Source organism: Notechis scutatus, chromosome 3, assembly GCF_049901735.1.
Source record: "Notechis scutatus isolate UNSWTSFEM ecotype Mainland chromosome 3, rNotScu1.2, whole genome shotgun sequence".
NCBI classification, from domain to species: Eukaryota; Metazoa; Chordata; class Lepidosauria; order Squamata; family Elapidae; genus Notechis; species Notechis scutatus.
The window spans coordinates 208,020,062-208,038,162 of record NC_142011.1 but is presented as its reverse complement, the minus strand read 5'-3'; the positions used below and the strand labels follow the sequence as shown (position 1 = coordinate 208,038,162).

The 18,101-nt window shown below is 46.7% G+C and overlaps 1 protein-coding gene across 3 annotated transcripts in view; it reads left to right on the top strand.

Annotated features, from left to right (window-relative positions):
• ARHGAP39 (Rho GTPase activating protein 39) overlaps positions 1–15,998 on the top strand; it is a 162,227-nt gene extending 146,229 nt beyond the window's left edge. For 2 of the 3 annotated variants that reach the window (XM_087958886.1, XM_087958885.1), the window contains 4 exons: positions 454–653; positions 3,965–4,056; positions 7,706–7,875; positions 11,903–15,998. In XM_087958886.1, coding sequence (XP_087815012.1) covers positions 454–653; positions 3,965–4,056; positions 7,706–7,875; positions 11,903–12,097 — 657 coding nt within the window. In that variant the 3' untranslated portion in view covers positions 12,098–15,998. Of the gene's footprint in view, positions 1–453; positions 654–3,964; positions 4,057–7,705; positions 7,876–11,902 lie in introns of those variants that run through there. The other variant, XR_015748307.1, reaches the window with a different exon arrangement.
• The last annotated feature ends 2,103 nt before the right edge of the window (positions 15,999–18,101 follow it).

The following is an 18,101-nucleotide window of genomic DNA, read 5'->3' as shown; positions in this document are numbered from 1 at the left end:
GTTGGCATGAGAGACGTTCAAAGAAAAGGTTGCAAATGCCTAAAGCACACCCCTTTTATGGGGACAAAGAAGTGGGACCCAAAATATTTCAGGCTCTAACTTTCTTGAATATAATTTCTGGTGGTGCTACTGCATACAGATGTTTTTTGCAGTTCTGGCTACCACACTTAAAGATGACTTCTGCAGAGCTGGAAAAATGCAGAAAACGAACCTTGTCCCTGGATTGACCAGCGCCCATCTTAATCCACACATAAGTGTTTACTTTTTTCTACACGCAACCCTGTTCCCTCTTTCCTGGTGGGTTCTCTCCCTGTGGAAATCTAGTTCATCTCCTTGGGGGAATGTTGGCGTTGGGGCTAGAGACTATAATCCAGGCCCTTGGAGAGACCCATTCCACCTGAGTCTCATGACATCCCATTCTCTACTTGTCCCAAATGTGCTCCTGCTTTGTAGGGTCTGAAGAAGCCAAACATCGAAGAGATTCGTCACGCCAAGAACGCCGTCTTCAACCCATCCATGTTTGGAAGCTCCCTGCAAGAAATCATGAACATGCAGAAGGAGAGGTATCCGGACCACCAGCTTCCGTGGGTGCAGACCAGGCTATCAGAAGAGGTCCTCGCACTCAACGGAGACCAGACCGAAGGCATCTTCAGGTAATTTGCACCTTGAAGGGCTGTCCTTTCTCCATCTGAAGAGCTTCTCAAGTTCAGTTGAGGGCTACGAAATGATGGAGATGTTGCGGTTGGAAGAGCGGGCTGGGGTGGTGTTGGTAGGGTGTTCTAGAGCTCGGGGAGAGATCAGGATTATGGCAATCTAAAGATTCTTGAGTTATTGGAGTAATGGTGAAGGAGCTTGGAAAAAAAATCAGATTGGACAGATTGAGGAGCAGAGGTGCTGGTATACTGGGAAATCCCCAAGAGGGGATGGTGGAACAGAAAGAAAAAAAAGGCTACAAGATACTGGAACAAGGAATTATTGAAAAAGGCAGAAGAAATGAAAAAGAGAGAGAAAGTAGGCCCTGTGTTGTAGGTCTTTATGCGGGAATTTTCTTAAGTGGGCAAGCAGGAATCATCAAACTGTGGGGTTGAAAAGGACCACAAGACCAACCTGGCAGGTGGCCACCCAGCCATTTCCTTAAAAACTCCCAGAGATGGAGAACCCATAACTGCTACCCGCTATTGGCTAAATTTTACCGTACTATCTGGAAATTTTAGCTTATATTTAGGCAACTTACCTGCAACTCTCACCTATTATTACTGATTTCTGTGGCCACAGAAAATAGTTCTTGATCATCTTCCCACTGTATCTGCAGTGTCCCAGGTACCGTTTCTTCCCTTTGCCTTCTTTTCTCCAGAATGAACATCTCAACTGCTCCATCGTGTCCTCTTGGACATACCTTCAATTCCTTATAAACCATCTTTGTCCGGACTTGTTCTAACTCAGGGGCAGTGGTGGGCTGCTGCTGGTTCGGACCGGTTCTAGAGAGCCGGTAGTTCCGACGATCAGCAGGCCCCGCCCTATCTTGTCCTATATTTCCACCTTTTTCAGCTCAGCTGATCCGCGCGGCACAGTGGATTACCGCGCCTCAGCTCTTCTACTTACCGGGGAAGCTAGGAGGTGAGCTGTAGAGGTTTAAATTGGTGTTTATGGAATGCTGCACGCACGCAAAAGTGCACACTCACAGAATCGGTAGTTAAACCGGTTGCAGCCCATCACTGCTCAGGTGGTGTCAAACTTGTATCGTCACAACGTCATCACGTGACATCATGACTCTTTCCCCCTTCGCTAAACCGGGCGTGGGTGTGGCCAGTGCATGATGCATCCGGGCCGCCACTTTGACAGCCCTGTTCTAACTTGTCAATATGAGACATTGGTGTCAGGTCCCCAAATCCTGGAAAGACACGTAGAAAGTACTTCTGAGCCGTTTCCTTTACTGTTCCTCACCGGTAGACAGAATCTTGCCAGACTGTAGTAGCTCCTTGCATCATTCAATTATTCTGAGAACTTCTAGGGCAGAGCCGTCTTAACTCTCTTCCTCCCAACTGAACTATCCAAATTTTGCTATCTCTTATCCCCTGGAATGCAGCCCCTCCCGTTTGGGAATCCATTCCACCACAACTGTTGGCGAAAAGACCTGGCAGCTTGAAACTGGTATAGAGACCTACAGAAAAGAGGGTTAACAATTGTGTGCAGGCACCATGTGATTGTTCACCCATTATTGAAAGGAGCAAGGAACATAACACCCTCTCTGCCTTCAGAAGTTTATTCCACTCCGTATTATTATTATTATTATTATTATTATTATTATTATTATTATTATTATTATTATTATTATTATTATTAATAATAATATTAATATTAATATTAATATTAATATTAATATTATTAATATTAATATCTTGTAACCTTGTTCGTGTTCATTTTCCATATAACACAGGAATATTGAAACTTATTTCCATGCCTACAATCTCTTTTCTCTTTGGGTTTACCACCACATAAACGTTCATCCTTTTAGAGATTAAACTCACAGTGAAATATCCCAAACCGATTGTCCTTGCAGGTGAATCAGTTGGTGGAAGGGTTTAATCCATGAGCAAATGGCCTGGTGTGCAATATTGATATGCAAGAAGCGGGGGAAAGGATGTTACTTGTGTTTGTGTAGCATGCTAAACCGAAGCTTGGGTGGTGTTTTTTTTTTTAAGAAGCACTATAACAGATAATCAGAGTTGGAAGGGACCTTGTAGGTCATCTAGTCCAACCCCCTGCCCAAGCACAAGACCCTACACCATTTCTGACCGATGGGAGTCCAATCTCTTCTTGAAAGCCTCCACTGATGAAGCTCCCACCACTTTGAAGGCAACTTCTGTTCCATGGGTTGATGGTTCTGATTGTCAGAAAATTCCTCCCTATTTCCAGGTTGAATCTCTCCTTGATCAGCTTCCATCCATTGTTCCTTGTCTGGCCTTCGGGTGCTTTGGAGAATAGCTTGACCCCTTCCCTCCTCTCTGGGGCAGCCCCTCAAATATTGGAAGATGGCTATCCTGTCTCCCCTGGTCCTTCTCTTTCCTAGACTGGCCAGGCCCAGATCCTGCAACCGTTCTTTATATTTAGAATATAATAAGAGTGGGAAGGGACCTTGGAGGTCATCTAGTCCAACCTCCCGCCCAAGCAGGAGATCCTACATCATTTCTGACAGATGGCCAGTCCAGTCTCTTCTTTAAAGCCTCCAGTGATGGCGCTCCCACAAGTTCCGAAGGCAACTTCTGTTCCATGGGTGGATTGGAACAGGAAATTCCTCCTTATTTCCAGGTTGAATCTCTCCTTGATCAGTTTCCATCCATTATTCCTTGTCTGGCTTTCAAAGGTGCTTTGGAGAACAGCTTGACCCCTTCCTCTTCTCTGCGGCAGCCCCTCAAATATTGGAAGATGCTCTCCTGTCTCCCTTGGTCCTTCTCTTCCCTAGACTAGCCAGGCCCAGTTCCTGCAACCGTCCATCGTATGTTTTATCCTCCAGTCCCCTCATCATCCTGGTTGCTCTTCTCTGCACTTTTTCTAGAGTCTCAACATCTTTTTATAGCGTGGTGACCAAAACTGGATGCAGTCCTCTAGGTGTGGTCTTACTAAGGCTTTATAGAGTGGTATTAGTACCTCCCTTGATCTCGATTGAATCCCTCTGTTAATGCAATTTATGCAATTTATGATTTGGCTGCTGCTGCACACGGCTGGCTCCTATTTAGCTGGTTGTCTACTAAGACTCCAAGATCCCTCTCACAGTTCCTGCTATTGAGCCTGGTTTCACCCAGTCTGTATGTGTCCTTTTGGTTTTTCTTGCCTAAGTGTAGGACTTTACTTTTCTCTACGTTGAATTTCATTTTGTTAGATACGGCCCAGTGTCTTGAGTTTGACACCCCTGGCCCAACATGTCTTCGTGTCTCTGAGGAATTCCTTTCTTCTCTTCTTGCAGAGTCCCTGGGGACATTGATGAAGTCAACGCCCTCAAACTGCAGGTGGACCAGTGGAAAATCCCCACTGGTTTAGAAGACCCCCATGTTCCAGGTAAGGGTGACAGCTGTTGTGGAAGGACATCCCTGCAGGACAGCCTAGTCTTTCTCCTCCAGCTGGATCTGCCCCAGCTTTGTGGGGCTTTGTCCTGGACAAAGCCATTTGTGATGCTTTGTCCCGCTTTGAATTTTGATCCCCTTTTCGGTTTATAACCTGGATGGCTAAAAGATATTTTAAAGATAAAAAGATATTTCGCTGTTTGGGGAAGTCGCACAACATCCTCAAAGACTCTTCCCATCCTGCTTACAATCTTTGTGAACTATTGCCTTCTGGCAGAAGATACGGAACAATGAAAACTTGGACCACACGTTTCCTGAACAGTTTTTATCCCAGAGCTATAATTGCATTTAACAATTAACTTAAGGACCACCATCAGTGAGATGGACAGTATTTGCGTGACACAAAAATAACAAAGTCACAAAAGTAAAATAAATTCCCTTTAATGCCTCCAACTTGGCCCCCAATGTCTAGTTATCCTCGGCGGGAGATCAAACTCCTCCCAAAACAGTCTATGAAGGGATGAAATGCAGTCCGAACCCAAAGTAAAGATAAATTAGAAATAACAAAATAACACAAACCACGATGAAGTAATTAACACGGCAGGCCAGGATGATAAATTGTAGACTTCCAAAAGATAATGAAGCACCCACAGTTGGGAGGACGCCAAAACCCAGATAAGCCTCGACAAAGATAATTCACGCTTTGCTTCCAGCAAGGAACTGTGTGCAAATGCCCCTCTTATATCCTGTTCTCCCAGATGCAACTAATGAAAAGTATCAGGGCCCTTTTTTCTCTCATAAGTCATGTTGCTCCCTTCTCCGTTCTTCCCTGCATGCCCTAGGATGAAGAGGGGGTGGTCCTGAGTCTTCCTCTGAATGCCCGGCCGGACTGTGCCCTTCCCCCATTTCTTCCACAGCCACCAGAGCCACACTCCCACTCCCTGTCAGCTGCTCAATTTCCCCCTCAGAATCAGACTCCAACAGGGGCATGACAGTATTACTTGGTCTGTTGTGTGGATGCTTGTGTGTTTTTAGGGGGCGGGGAACTTTGGCATGTGGGGGGTGTTTGGGGATTGTCATGTGTGTGTGTGTGTGTGTTGAGTCTGGTCTCTGGTGTTATGTGAATTTCGTTCTATGTGTATACTGTGTATATACGTACAATGACAATAAAGTTGTCAACTCATAAAACATTCCTATGGCTGTTTTAGTAGCTGCCATTAAAAAAAAGGGTGTGGGGGAGGAAGGAAATCTGGAAGAGCCGTGCAGCAGTTTGAAAGCAGAACTACATTCCAACTCTTATCTTTAAAAGGTTGTAACTAAGCTACCAGCGCTTTTGCCCACGAATATATTTAATTGGAGAATGTGAATGATGATACCCAGCCTGTGACTATGCTCAATTGGAGAATCTGGTTTATGAGACACCCAGGGGGGGAAGAGGGGGAAACAGAGTCACAGGGGACTGTAAATAACGTATGCCAGAGTCGGCTTCATACAGGGCAGTGCCAGGATGTTGCCTCTAATGAATCCTTTGAAGTTTCTTGAAGTTTGGCTCTTGAATCATGATTTAATTAGAGCCGTGATGGCGAATCTATGGCACGCGTGCCACAAGTGGCATGCAGAGCCATTTGTGCTGGGATGCGAGCCACAGGCGCGTGCCTCACAGCTGGTTTTTTTGGCTGGTTTGAAGCCTTTATCCAGCCTCCCAGAGGCTTGGAAAAAGCCTCTGCAAGGCTTTTCAGGGCGACTTATAGGCCCTGTCATACAGGAAGTGATGAAACGGGCCTATAATTCACTCCTGAAAAGCCTCGCAGAGGCTTTTTCCAAGCCTCTGGGAGGCCAAAAGAGGCCTCAAACCAGCCAAAAAAAAATCAGCGGTGAGGTGCAGTGCAGGTAAGGGGGTGGGGGTGGGGATTGCGCGCGCATGCGCAGTGGGCATGAGGAGGGGAGCACATTGCATTCTGGGTCCTGGCACGCAAGTGCGCGCGTGCTGAGCATGCCCAATTTTTGGCACAGGAGCCCAAAAAGGTTAGCCACCACTGAATTAGAGTGATGGCTGGAATCCTTAGAAAGGCTTGTGGCGCTCTTATTTAATCCCTAGGTCAATTGAATATGTACCCTGCAGGTAATAACAGATGGGAAACATTTGTTAATTTCTATTTTTTTCTTTGTACAGGTAGGTCTTGACCAACGACCCCGATTTTGCCCCAGTTTTTCTGTGAGATAGGTGTTTAGTGGGTGAGTTTTGCCTCCCATTTTACGACCTTTCTCGCCACAGTTGTTAAGCGACTCACGGCAGTTGTTAATTTAGAACCACAGTTCTTTAGTGAATCTCGCTCCCACTCCTCCTCCCTATGGACGTTGCTTGTCAGACGGTCGCAAAAGGGGAGAGATCATGTGACCCCCCGGGGAGTTGCAACTGTCATAAATATGAGTCAGTTTCCAACTGTCTGAATTTTGATGATGTGACGACTTGGCACAATGCAACAGTCGTAAGTGTGAAAACCGCTCATAAGTCACTTTTTTTCAGTGCTGTTGTAATTTTGAACAGTCACTAATGTAAACAAACATAATGGATGATACAACACAAATAACCGAGAAGGGGAATAGTTTGCTGGACAGTTGTTCTGGCAAATTTTTGGTTAAAATTGCCCCTTTCCACTCCAGTACAGACAGTCCTTGACTTACAACTGTTTATTTAGTGACTGTTCGAAGTTGCAACAGCCGTGAAAAAAGTGACATGACCCTTTTTCACACTTACAACTGTTGCAGCATCCCCCGTGGTCACTTGATCAAAATTTGGACGCTCGCTGTTCCTATTTATGAGGGTCGCAGCATCCCGGGGTCCTGTGATTCCCTTTTGCGACCTTGTGACACCCAAAAGACAACAGGGATGCCAGATTTACTTGAGAAACTTGTAAGCAACTTAACTGCAGGGATCCACTTATCAGGTGTGGCAAGAAAGGTCATAAAATGGGGCAAAACTCACTGAATTATTGTCTGTCTCACTTAGCAACGGAAATTTTGGGCTCAATTGTGTCGTACATCGAGGACTGCCTGTACTGACTTAAGGGGTCCACCCAATACACAGATCCATGGTTATGATATAGTTGATTGAAGAGAGAGGAACCAAATACTTCATCTTTGACAGTTGGTAATCTTGGGATGTGGTGGCTCAAGTGGCTAAGACGCTGAGCTTGTCAGTCAGAAAGGTCGGCAGTTCGGCGGTTCGAATCCCTAGCATCGCGTCATGGAGTGAGCTCCTGTTATTTGTCCCAGCTTCTGCCAACCTAGCAGTTCAAAAGCAGATAAAAAAAGCAAGTAGAAAAATAGGGACCCCTTTGGTGGGAAGGGAACAGCGTTCGATGTTTCGTCATGCCGGCCACATGACCACGGAGATGTCTTCAGACAGCGCTGGCTCTTCGGCTTTGTTACAGAGATGAGCACCGCCCTCTAGAGCTGGAAACGACTAGCAACGTGGGTATGAGGAGAGGAACCTTTAAGAGAGGGCTGATGTGAGGATGGCATTCCGAAGGAAGGGAATGAGTTTTGACAAACTCAAGAGTTGGTTTCAATGAAGTCTCAAGCCAAGGAGATCTTCTTTCCTCTTCTGGGACCTTTCTGATTCTTCTCCTTTCTCCCTGCAGCCTCCTTGCTGAAGCTCTGGTATCGCGAACTTGAGGAGCCTCTGATCCCGCACGAGTTTTATGAAGAGTGCATCACCCACTACGAGAATCCCGAAGCTGCCATCGCCGTCGTCCACTCCCTGCCCAGGATCAACAAAATGGTGCTTTGCTACCTCATCCGTTTCCTCCAGGTAAGGTAGCTTCAGAGTCCACCTTCTGGATGATGGTGTCTGTGGAGATTTTTCATTCATCCAGGTCATGGTTGTCTCAAAGGTGCTTTTTTCAAGAGGCAACTGGACTTTCTTTGTTTTTCCTTGAAGGCGTTTCTCTTCTCACCCAAGAATCTTCTTCGGCAGTTCCAAGAAGGTTCCACATCCATTTGCACTATTCAGATGTCCCTATGGGGACAGATAAAGCTGCAAGCGGCCTCAATGTTTCTCAGAGGTCAAAAGCATGCCTTCTCCATCCCTAGGGGAAGGAGGATGGTCCAGCTTTCTCCACCGACACAATTGCCTTAGGCTGGAGCATATGAAGTCCTCCAAGAAGGATGAAGGATGCCTTGAGAAGTTGAACTCCAAGGGTGGACATAGAACATAGAATAATAGGACTATTTGGACTATTATAGTTGGAGGTCTTGAAGTCCAACCCTCTGGCTGGAGACCCTATATCCGTGATGGTGAACCTATGGCACACGTGTCACAGGCAGCATGCAGAGCCATTTGTGCCTGCATGCGAGCAGCAGGCAAACTTACCTCACTGCGCATGTGCATGCCTCATAGCTGATATTCAGACGGTTTGAGGCCTTTTTCGGCCTCCCAGAGGCTTGAGGAAGGCTTTTGCAGGCAGGCCGAAAACTAGGCCCGTTTCATCACTTCCTGATTTTCCGAAAATACCGGAAGTGACGGAATGGGCCTAGTTTTCGGTCTGCAAAACCTGCAGAAGCCTTCCTCAAGCCCCTGGGAGGCCGAAAAAGGCCTCAAACCGGCCAAAATCAACTGTTTAATTTAGTTTAGTTTACTTTACTTTATTGTCATTGCACCTCATACAACGAAATCAAACACCATCTTCAGTGCACATCATGACCGTGTCCATGAAAATAAACACAAACACACATCTTTCACCCTTCACACATTGAACCAGAAACCCCCGACACCACACCAAGACTGCACTATACAGCAGAATAGTGAAGCGCAGTGCAGGTAAGGGGGTGGTGGGGGTGGGTGGGGATTGTGCTCGCATGCGTAGGGGGGCATGCATTGCCTTCTGGGTGCTAGCATGCAAGTGCGAGCATGCTAGCGCACGCACAATTTTTGGCACAGGAGCCCCAAAAGGTTAGCCACCACTGTCCTATATCATTACGGACAAATGGCTGTCAAGTCTCTTCTTAAAAACTTGTGATGGAGCACCCACAACTTCCAAAAGTAAGCCATTCCATTGACTGATTGATTGATTTTCACTGTCAGGAATTTTTTCCTTAGTTCTAGGTCTCCACACTCCCTGCTCCTCAGAGTAGGAAGACCCTGAAATAGTTTTTCTCTCCTGAAATATGTGGGCATGTTCATCATCTATTTGGATTTTGGATGCATTCTGCAAATTAGCCCATTTAGGGTACTTTGGTTCAAAAAGGGTCTAGGATGACTAGCTACGGTCTCGTCGCCGGACAATTCAATGTGGGATTAGTTCCTTTTTTTATTCACCAAAGCATTATAAAAGCTGATCGTCATAGGAATGATTTCCTTTGATGCAAGAGGCAAAATAATTTTGGTGAAAAAGTGGTCAACCAAAATAAAGAAAACTAAGTGAATCCCACGGCTAGCGGTCACAGTAAGTTGCCCTTCAGTGAGTTGGTTGTGGTGAGTTGACCATGGCAAATTGTCCCATTCTGGTTCAAAAACATTTACCTCAACGATGTGTTGTTTTGTCCAATTTTCAAAGTTTACAGACATGAGAATGTCAGGGAATTGCGTAGCAGGTGTCCAAATGAAGTCAGAGATGCTGCCGTGGATGTGTAGTTTCATATAAATGAATATATTTTATAACTGTATATACAGAAAACTAGATAGTCAGGCAAACAGGAGCATCATGAGGTAAATCTTAAGAGCACAAAGCAGCAACAGAAGAAAAAGGCGGGAAAAAAGGGAAACGCCCCCTCCACACCCCTAGCAACCAATCACAGTGCAGATTGCCTCATGCAGAAGCAAATATTCTCCAACCAGTCAACCACAACTATGTGTTTTGGCTCACTGCACAACCCCACTGCTCCCGCCACTAAATTTATATTAACAGAAAGTTTTAGTAGTATATTAGATAATCTCCTTTAAATTGAGTAATCTTTTCAGAGATATTTTCTCAATGCCTGGATTCTTTGTTCCTTCCCTGACAAAAAATTGAGAAATTTATGTTCAGAAATGTATTTGCCTTGAAAACAACTCACACTAAACATTAGCACAAATGTTTTATTATGTTTTACATTATGTCATAAACTGTTCCATGATGTCATAAAATGTTTTATAAATGTTATCAAATTTCAATACCTCGGGAGTTATGGGTTCTGGATTTGGGATGCGTCCTGTACATTAGCCCATTTGAGGTACCTTAGTTCAAAAAAAAATGTATGTTTTTTGTTTTTATTATTTTTTTCCAAGCGTGTTTTTGATAAGAGATATAATTAGGAACATGATGATGAGTACATTATGGGTATGGATAAAAGAGGATATTAGGACAGGGATGGTAGGCATGTTGGTGCGCTTATGCACGCCCCCTACAGACCTCTTAGGAATGGGGTGAGTTCAACAGTAGACAGTCTAAGGTTAAAGTTTTGGGGGTTTGGGGAAGAGACCACAGAGTCCGATAGTGCATTCCAGGCATAACAACTCTGTTGTTGAAGTTGTATTTTCTGCAGTTGAGTTTGGAGCGGTTTATCTTAAATTTGTATCTATTTTGTGCTCATGTATTTTTGTGGTTGAAGCTGAAGTAGTAATTGATGGGTAGGACGTCGTAGCAGATAATTTTATGTACTATGCTTAGGTGAGACTGAAGGTGGCATAGTTCTTGCATAGTTAAAGTGATGTAGTTATTGCCCTACGGTCTGCCGTTTGTCCAATTAAAGGTTACAAGAATGAGACTTTTAGTACAGGGAGTCCTTTGAGTTACAACAGTTCATTTAGTGACCCTTCGAGGTTGCAACGGCACTGAAAAAAGTGACTTATGCCGCCTTTTCACACTTACGACCGTTGCACCTTCCCCATGGTCACGTGATTTACATTTGGGTACTTGAGAGCTGGTTCATATTTAGAATAGAATAACAGAGTTAGAAGGGACCTTGAAGGTCTTCTAGTCCAACCCCCTGCTTAGGCAGGAAACCTTAACACTGTGATGGTGAACCTATGGCACGCGTGCCACAGGCGGCACACAGAGCCATTTGTGCCTGCACATGAGCAGCAGGCAAACTTATCTCACTGCACATGTGCGTGCATCACAGCTGATTTTCGGCCAGATTGAGGCCTTTTTCTGCCTCCCAAAGGCTTGAGGAAGGCTTCTGCAGGCTTTGCAGGCCGAAAACTAGGCCCATTTCGTCACTTCCTGTTTTCTCGAAAATACCGGAAGTGACGAAATGGGCCTAGTTTGCGGCCTGCAAACCTGCAGAAGCCTTCCTCAAGCCTCTGGGAGACCGAAAAAGGTCTCAAACCGGCCAAAATCAGCTGTGAAGCACAGTGCAGGTAACAGGGTGGTGGGGGTGGGTGGGAATTGCATGTGCATGCGTAGGGGGCATGGGGGGACATGTATTGCCTTCTGGGTGCTGGCACATGAGTGCGAGCATGCTAGCACGCGCACAATTTTTGGCACGAGCCCAAAAAGGTTAGCCACCACTGACATAACCACTTCAGACAAATGGTTATCCAATCCAATTTATGACGTTGAAGTGTCCTCGGGTCACGTGATCACCTTTTGCGATCTTCTGACAAGGAAAGTCAATGGGGAAGCCAGATTCAGTTAACAACTGTGTGACTCATTTAACAACTGCAAGGATTCACTTAACAAATGTGTTCGGAAAAGCTGTAAAATGTAGCAAAACACAAATTTCTCACCTAACAGCATAAATTGTGGGCTCCATTGTGGTCCCTATGTTAAGGACTACCTGTAGTATATAGATTTGCCTCAGTTGTGGGTTGTGACCCCACACAGTAACACCTCTTCCTTTCTTCTCACTCCTCACAGGTCTTCGTGCAGCCGGGGAATGTGGCCATCACCAAGATGGACGTCAACAACCTCGCCATGGTGATGGCCCCCAACTGTCTGCGCTGCCAGTCAGATGACCCACGGATTATTTTTGAAAACACCCGCAAGGAAATGTCCTTCATCCGGGTGCTCATCCAGCACCTGGACACAGGCTTCATGGAGGGAGTGCTATAGCCCCTGTGCCGAACAGGACCGGACTGTAGTTGGACAACCGTCACCTGAATCTTCTCCCGTATCCCGACGTCAGTCAGTGAGAACCGTTTTTTGATGCAGCAGGAGATGCCAACCTTGTGAAGCACTCAGAGAGAAAGCTTGTGGGCCACACTGACTTTGCCATCTTGGCTATGCCAACTTGGGCATCTGAAGTTGCCCAGGAAACCTCCCTTGGCCCCTGCGCAGTGGACAAAATGAGGCTGCCTCTTAGCGGTCCCCTGGTGGACAGCCTCCCGGCCAGGAACTTCCATCAGGAGCGTCTACATAAATGGACAACCCGACACCATTCGGGAGGACTGTGAACCAAGGTAGAGAGGCCAGGAGGCCTGTCTACCCTCCCCCAAATTAAACCTGTCTTGTGGCAATGGGGGGCGCAAGTACCGGGTACGAGCAGCTGAGGGAACGTTCAAATGGGTCGAGGCAGGGCGAATATCCAAGATGGTAGCTGAATCCATTTCAGACAAGCCGGAGAGGGTGGGAGGGAACGAAAGGTGATAGAACGCAGATCACAAAGACTGGCGTTGCAGGGCAAGTGAACAGGCCTCCCAGGAGGAGGGGGGGGTTGCCATCAGATTGACCAATTGTGAACTCTAAGGGGGGTTGGCACCTCTGGAAGCCATGGACCAGCTGTGGACGAGGCTCAAACACCTGCAGGCGTTTTTAAGATTTGGGGAAGAACCCTTTCCGTTTTTCTCTCTTGTTGCAGCACAGTCACTGCCAAAGGGGGCCAAGCCATGCATCCCCCCCTCCCCATCTCAACATCTAAGCGCCCCCCTCCCCCCCACAAAAGGCCTGGTTATGCCACCCTTGAAAACAGGAGGGGAAATAATGAAGAAGGAGTTTCGTTCTGGTGACTCGTTTTTCTTGTCGGGCAGAGTTTTATACACTCTGATACAGAACCGGAGCACTTTCTTGACCTCTCCTTTAAGTGAAAGGGTGTGTGTGTGTTTGTGTGTACGTGTGGAAAGGTTATCAGGCCCTCCTTGACCCTCGCAGCTCCCCAGTTGAGTGGGGGGGTGACAAGTGGGGTGCCCCGATCCTGGAGTTGTCCATTCTCGCCCAACCTCATCTCAACTTCCCTTCCTGCACTCAGTGCTTTGGTGTGTTAGAGAAGGTGGGTCTTATACTCGGGTTCCAGGAAGACCCTGTCCACAACCAATTCCTTACGGCACCTTAAGCGATAGACTTTGGCTGGATCTGGGGCATTCTCCACCAGGTTTCCAGATTTTTTTTTCCTTCTTCTTCTTCTCCCGGAAGGAAGGAGCGAAGTTCTCTTCCACAGGCCAGAAATGGGAGAAGGCCCAGCAGTAATGGTGAAAATAAACATTGCCATAAAGTATCCTCTGTCCCGAATGCTTGTACCCGGGTACCTTGGGACAAAAAAAAAATGGCATTTAGAGGTAGGAGCTATGAGGTGGAAAGCAGCAGCTACGGAGGTGCTTTCTCCGGGCAATGTTTGGGAATGTTTAACATGCTCTATAAACATGGTCAATAGTTACGGCTCTCTGCCCAACCTTTTTCAAAAGGAGTGACCCTCAGCCTTCCATGTTTATTTCTCAACGTCCATTTCTTTTCGAGAAGCAAAGCCAAACTCTCAGTTTACCTGAGATGGGGGGGGGGGTGGGAATCAGAAAGTGCAACAAGTTGACCTTTGCTTCTCCCATCCATCCCTTCACAACGTTTGGGAGATGTCTCTGGATCTGTAGGAACATAACTTCTATCTTCTCCTGGGTCCGGGAATGGACAATCTTATCTTGTGTCTGGGCGCATATGTGCAGAGAACGAGAAAACGATAGGGCTCATCTTAGAGAAACTAGTTGGTCCTGGATGGGACAGTTGATGGAGAACATCTTGGACTCTCAACCATGATTCTGGCCTACAGGAATAGAGAGTTCTGACGCAGCAGAGCTTCTGTCCCACTGCCTGTCTCTTGCCCTCTTGCCTTCCTGCTTCCTACAGCATATCAGACCTATGTCGGCTCTAAGGCCTTCTCTCTCCACTTGACCAAAATTTGCCAGGATGGTGGCCTTGAAGTTCTGTGGAGTTGGATGAGCTGTTGTAGTGAGGGGCCTCCCACCAAGGCAAGTCCACTTCTTGGTCGTGGTCGGCCATGGTGGGGCTACCTCATCTCTTGCAATGCTACACAGGACTCACGTGCTGTGGTTCCTAGCATCTTTCACTGCTTTTAGAGAAGGATGCAAGGGTGCCCCTAGGGGTGGGTTGGCTACTTCTGGCCAACTGGAGGAGGGGGGTCCCACCATTTACCCCTTGGGTGCTAAGCAGTTCTTGGAGGAGCTTGTGGTTTCCAGAGAAAGTGCCTTTTATTCCAACAGACCAGGGTCCTCCGATCTGCAACTCCCTTCTTTAAAAAAAAGAAAGAACACCCCATCACTCCAACTCTCTTGCCTTGAGATTATTCCAGGCGCAAGGCGTTTACTTCTAAATCACGTCCTGGTGCAGGATAAAGCATGGAGGAGCTATGTAGCTGGGCAACTCAAAGTCACCTGCCACCTTGTTCATCCTTGAGGTTGGTTCTCAGTTCCCTCAATCCAGCCAGCAAACTCGGGAGGTGGAGAGACAACGTACGTGGCAGAAGTCAACTCCTGGGAAGCATTGGGACTTTTCCCACTTGAAATCAAGTCCAGAAAGAGGTCAAGCCAGTTGGCCGGATTGCAAGATTTGGCGGTGCCTTTGCCATCAACGTTGAGGGTGGGGGGCTCCTCCACTCCAATAAACTGGAGTCCAACTGGATCTCCAAACAGGAAAACCAGGGCCACCAGTCTTCCAGCCTGGATCGTAACTCAAAAAAAAAAAAGAGTCCCCCACCAACTCCTTCCGTTGTTCCGAAAGCCCTTTCCCAGCCTAGCAGCTCAAGTTCACCGCTGACCTTTTTCAACTTGAGAGGGGGGGGGGGGGAATCCCTGCTTTGTTTGCACTTGTGAACAGTTGACGAAAAACAGCAACAGCGCAGAAAAAGAGAAAAGACCAAAACCTCCAAGCCGGGTTTGCAAAAGCCCTTGGCCCCTCTTTTTCCGACGGTCATCGATTTTGCACAATCAGCTTAGAAAGTTCTCTGGCCAACATGCCTTTTTTTTTTGGTTTTTGGTTTTTGTAAATAGGAAGGAAGCTTGCCTCTTTTTACAGCTGTTTTGGGAATCCGAGGGGGGCGTTTTTTTGGGGGTAGTTCGGTCGGTCAAGAACGAATGATGGTGGACCAACCGCCCGTTGTGTAAGGGTCTGGCTATGAATTTTGGAGAATTTTCAGGGTAGACGCAGGTCAATTGGATGCCGGTGAACGGAGGATAACCTCGTCTTAACAACAGGCACACAATTCCTGTCCTTCTTGAGAGAATTTATTATATAGAGCAGTGTTTCTCAATGTTGGCCGCTTTAAGATGAGTGGACTTCAACTCTAGTCTAACCCATCTTAAAGTGGCCAAGATTGGGAAATAAGAGATTTTTTTTTTTCTCTCTTCTCAATCTGGTATCCACCTCCAGCAGCATTAGGACTGCAATTCCCAGCATCCTGGCTGGGGAGGATGGGAATTGCAGTCCCAATCCAACTGCATTGTGGGGGAGGGGAGAGATAGGGGTTCAATCACGGGAACGCGGTTCCAAAGCTCTCGCGGAAAACCGACGCGATCCGTTGGCTAACCACAGAACGGAGTTCCGAGTTGTAAATATCATTCATGCCAACTTTTTTTTTTTTTGGATTCGTGCGTGAGAAGAATGCTCTTTTTTTTGTTATTTATTCAGTTGTTGCTTTCCAGCGTTTTGCCTCCTCCATCCCCCTTCAGAAATATATTTATTCCTGCTCTTGGGAATGAAGCTTTCCAATGACGATTAAAGGGTTACACGCAGAGTCTTGTCTCCTAAGAGGTCTGGTCATCTTTCTGAGAGAAAAAAAAATGCATTGGTGGGTGAGATTACATAAACACACACACACCATTTTCAGCTCATTAACAGAATAACAAGAATTGGAAGGGGCCTGAGAGGTCTTCTAGTCCGTGTATGTTCCTTGCAGACAGCTGGTCATTTGCATCCTTCTAGAGCAGGGGTCACGGACCTCAGGGACCACCAAACTCATCATTTTAAATCCCGCAGACCAGAAATCCTGGGAAAATCCCCCAAAAAGTCTGCAGGAAAATTCCCCACCCCGTTCTACCGATCGATCATTCTTTATTTGGGATCGCAGGATACCGTCTCCAGCTCCGTTCTCAAGGGGGAAGAGAGAGAGAGAGACTTTTGGCTTCATGCAAGGAAAGCAGCAGAAGCAGCAGAAGTCTTTCTTTCTCTCCCCCAAACTCCGCCAGAAAGGAGTCTTTGTGAGATTTGTCGCACACGCAGACTCTTGGAGCAGGAGGCCTTGCAGGGTCCCAAAGACTCATTTCTGGTGGAGTTTGGGGGAGAGAAAGAAAGACTTTTGCTGCTTTCCTTGCGTGCAGCCAAAAGCAGAAGGAGAAAGAAGCGGAAAGAAGCAGCCCGGTGCCCAGGCCAGGTGCGTGGGTCGCGTGGGGTGAGTCCCCCCCTCCGCCCTTTCCCCTCTCCCCTCACTACCTCGTGTTGCTTGCAATGCAAGTGATGCAAGCCTTGTGTTCCCACTGGCCATGTGGGTGGCACAGCCTTGTGTTCCCACGCAGCCTGGATTAATTGCTTTGAGGGTGACATTTCTCTGTGGACCACCAAAATTTTCTCAAGGACCATCAGTGGTCCCCGGCCCACTGGTTGGCGACCACTGTTCTAGTCCAACCCGTTCAAGCAGTGGACCTTATACCAGCATGGTTGGCTGGGGAATTCTGGGAGTTGACGTCTTCAAGTTTTAAAGTTCTCAAGTTTGGACACCTCTGTCCAGTACCATTCTGGACAAATGGTTGTCCAATTTCTTCTTGAAAACCTCCAGTGATGGAGCACCCACAACTTCTGGTGGCAAGCTGTTCCACTGGCTAGTTCTCACTGTCAGGAAATTTCTCCTTAGTTTTCAGTTGGATCTCTCCATGCTTAATTTCCACCAGTGACTTCTTGTTCTGCCTTCTGGTGTTTTGGAAAACAGGTTGACCCCATCTTCTTTGTGGCAGCCCCTCAAATATTGGAACACTGCTATCATGTCTCCCCTAGTCTAGACCAGCGGTCGCCAACCGATGGGCCGCGGCCCACTGGTGGGCCATGAGAAAATTTTGGTGGGCCTCAGAGAAATCTTACTCCCAGAGCACCCTCCCCCAAAGCAATCAATCCAGGCTGCACAGAAACACAAGGCTGCGCCGCCCACATAGCCTGCGTTAACCCTCCCCGCCCAGTCTTTACCCGGCAAACTTGCCTGCTAAATTGCTATTTTTCTGACCATCATCTGTGAGATTTAGATTAGCTAGGAAGCAGGAAATGGTTGTATTTCTTGCTTCCTAGCTAGTCTTTAGATCTTCGGCTCTGCTTTTAAGCACAGCCGAACCTCCCTTAAGACTGAAGATTCTATTATTCAGTGCAGACTCACGTCAAGCGAATTTGAGAGACTGAGCTAGCCGATGGCAGATAGATAGATCACTGAATGATTCTGTGAGCAACTCAATCTGCCTGCCTGCTTTGCCTGATTTTGGGTAAAAGTTGCTCTCTTTTTAATAAAAAAAATTCAATATTTACAGACATGGTGTGTTGTGAGTTAATTTTATGAGTTTGCTTGCAAGCAAATTTTATGTGACAGACTGAGCTAGCCGATAGCAGATAGATAGATTTCTGAATGAATTTGTGATTCTGTGAGCAACTCAATCTGCCTGCCTGCTTTGCCTGATTTTGGGTAAAAGTTCTTTTTTTATAAAAAAAAAATCAATATATAAATATAATATTTACATACAAGCCATGCCCAGCCAGTCACATGACCACCAAGCCACACCCACAAATTAGGCCATGCCCACAAAACCGGTTAGTGGTCCCTGGGATTTAAAATTATGAGTTTTGTGGTCCCTGAGGTCCAAAA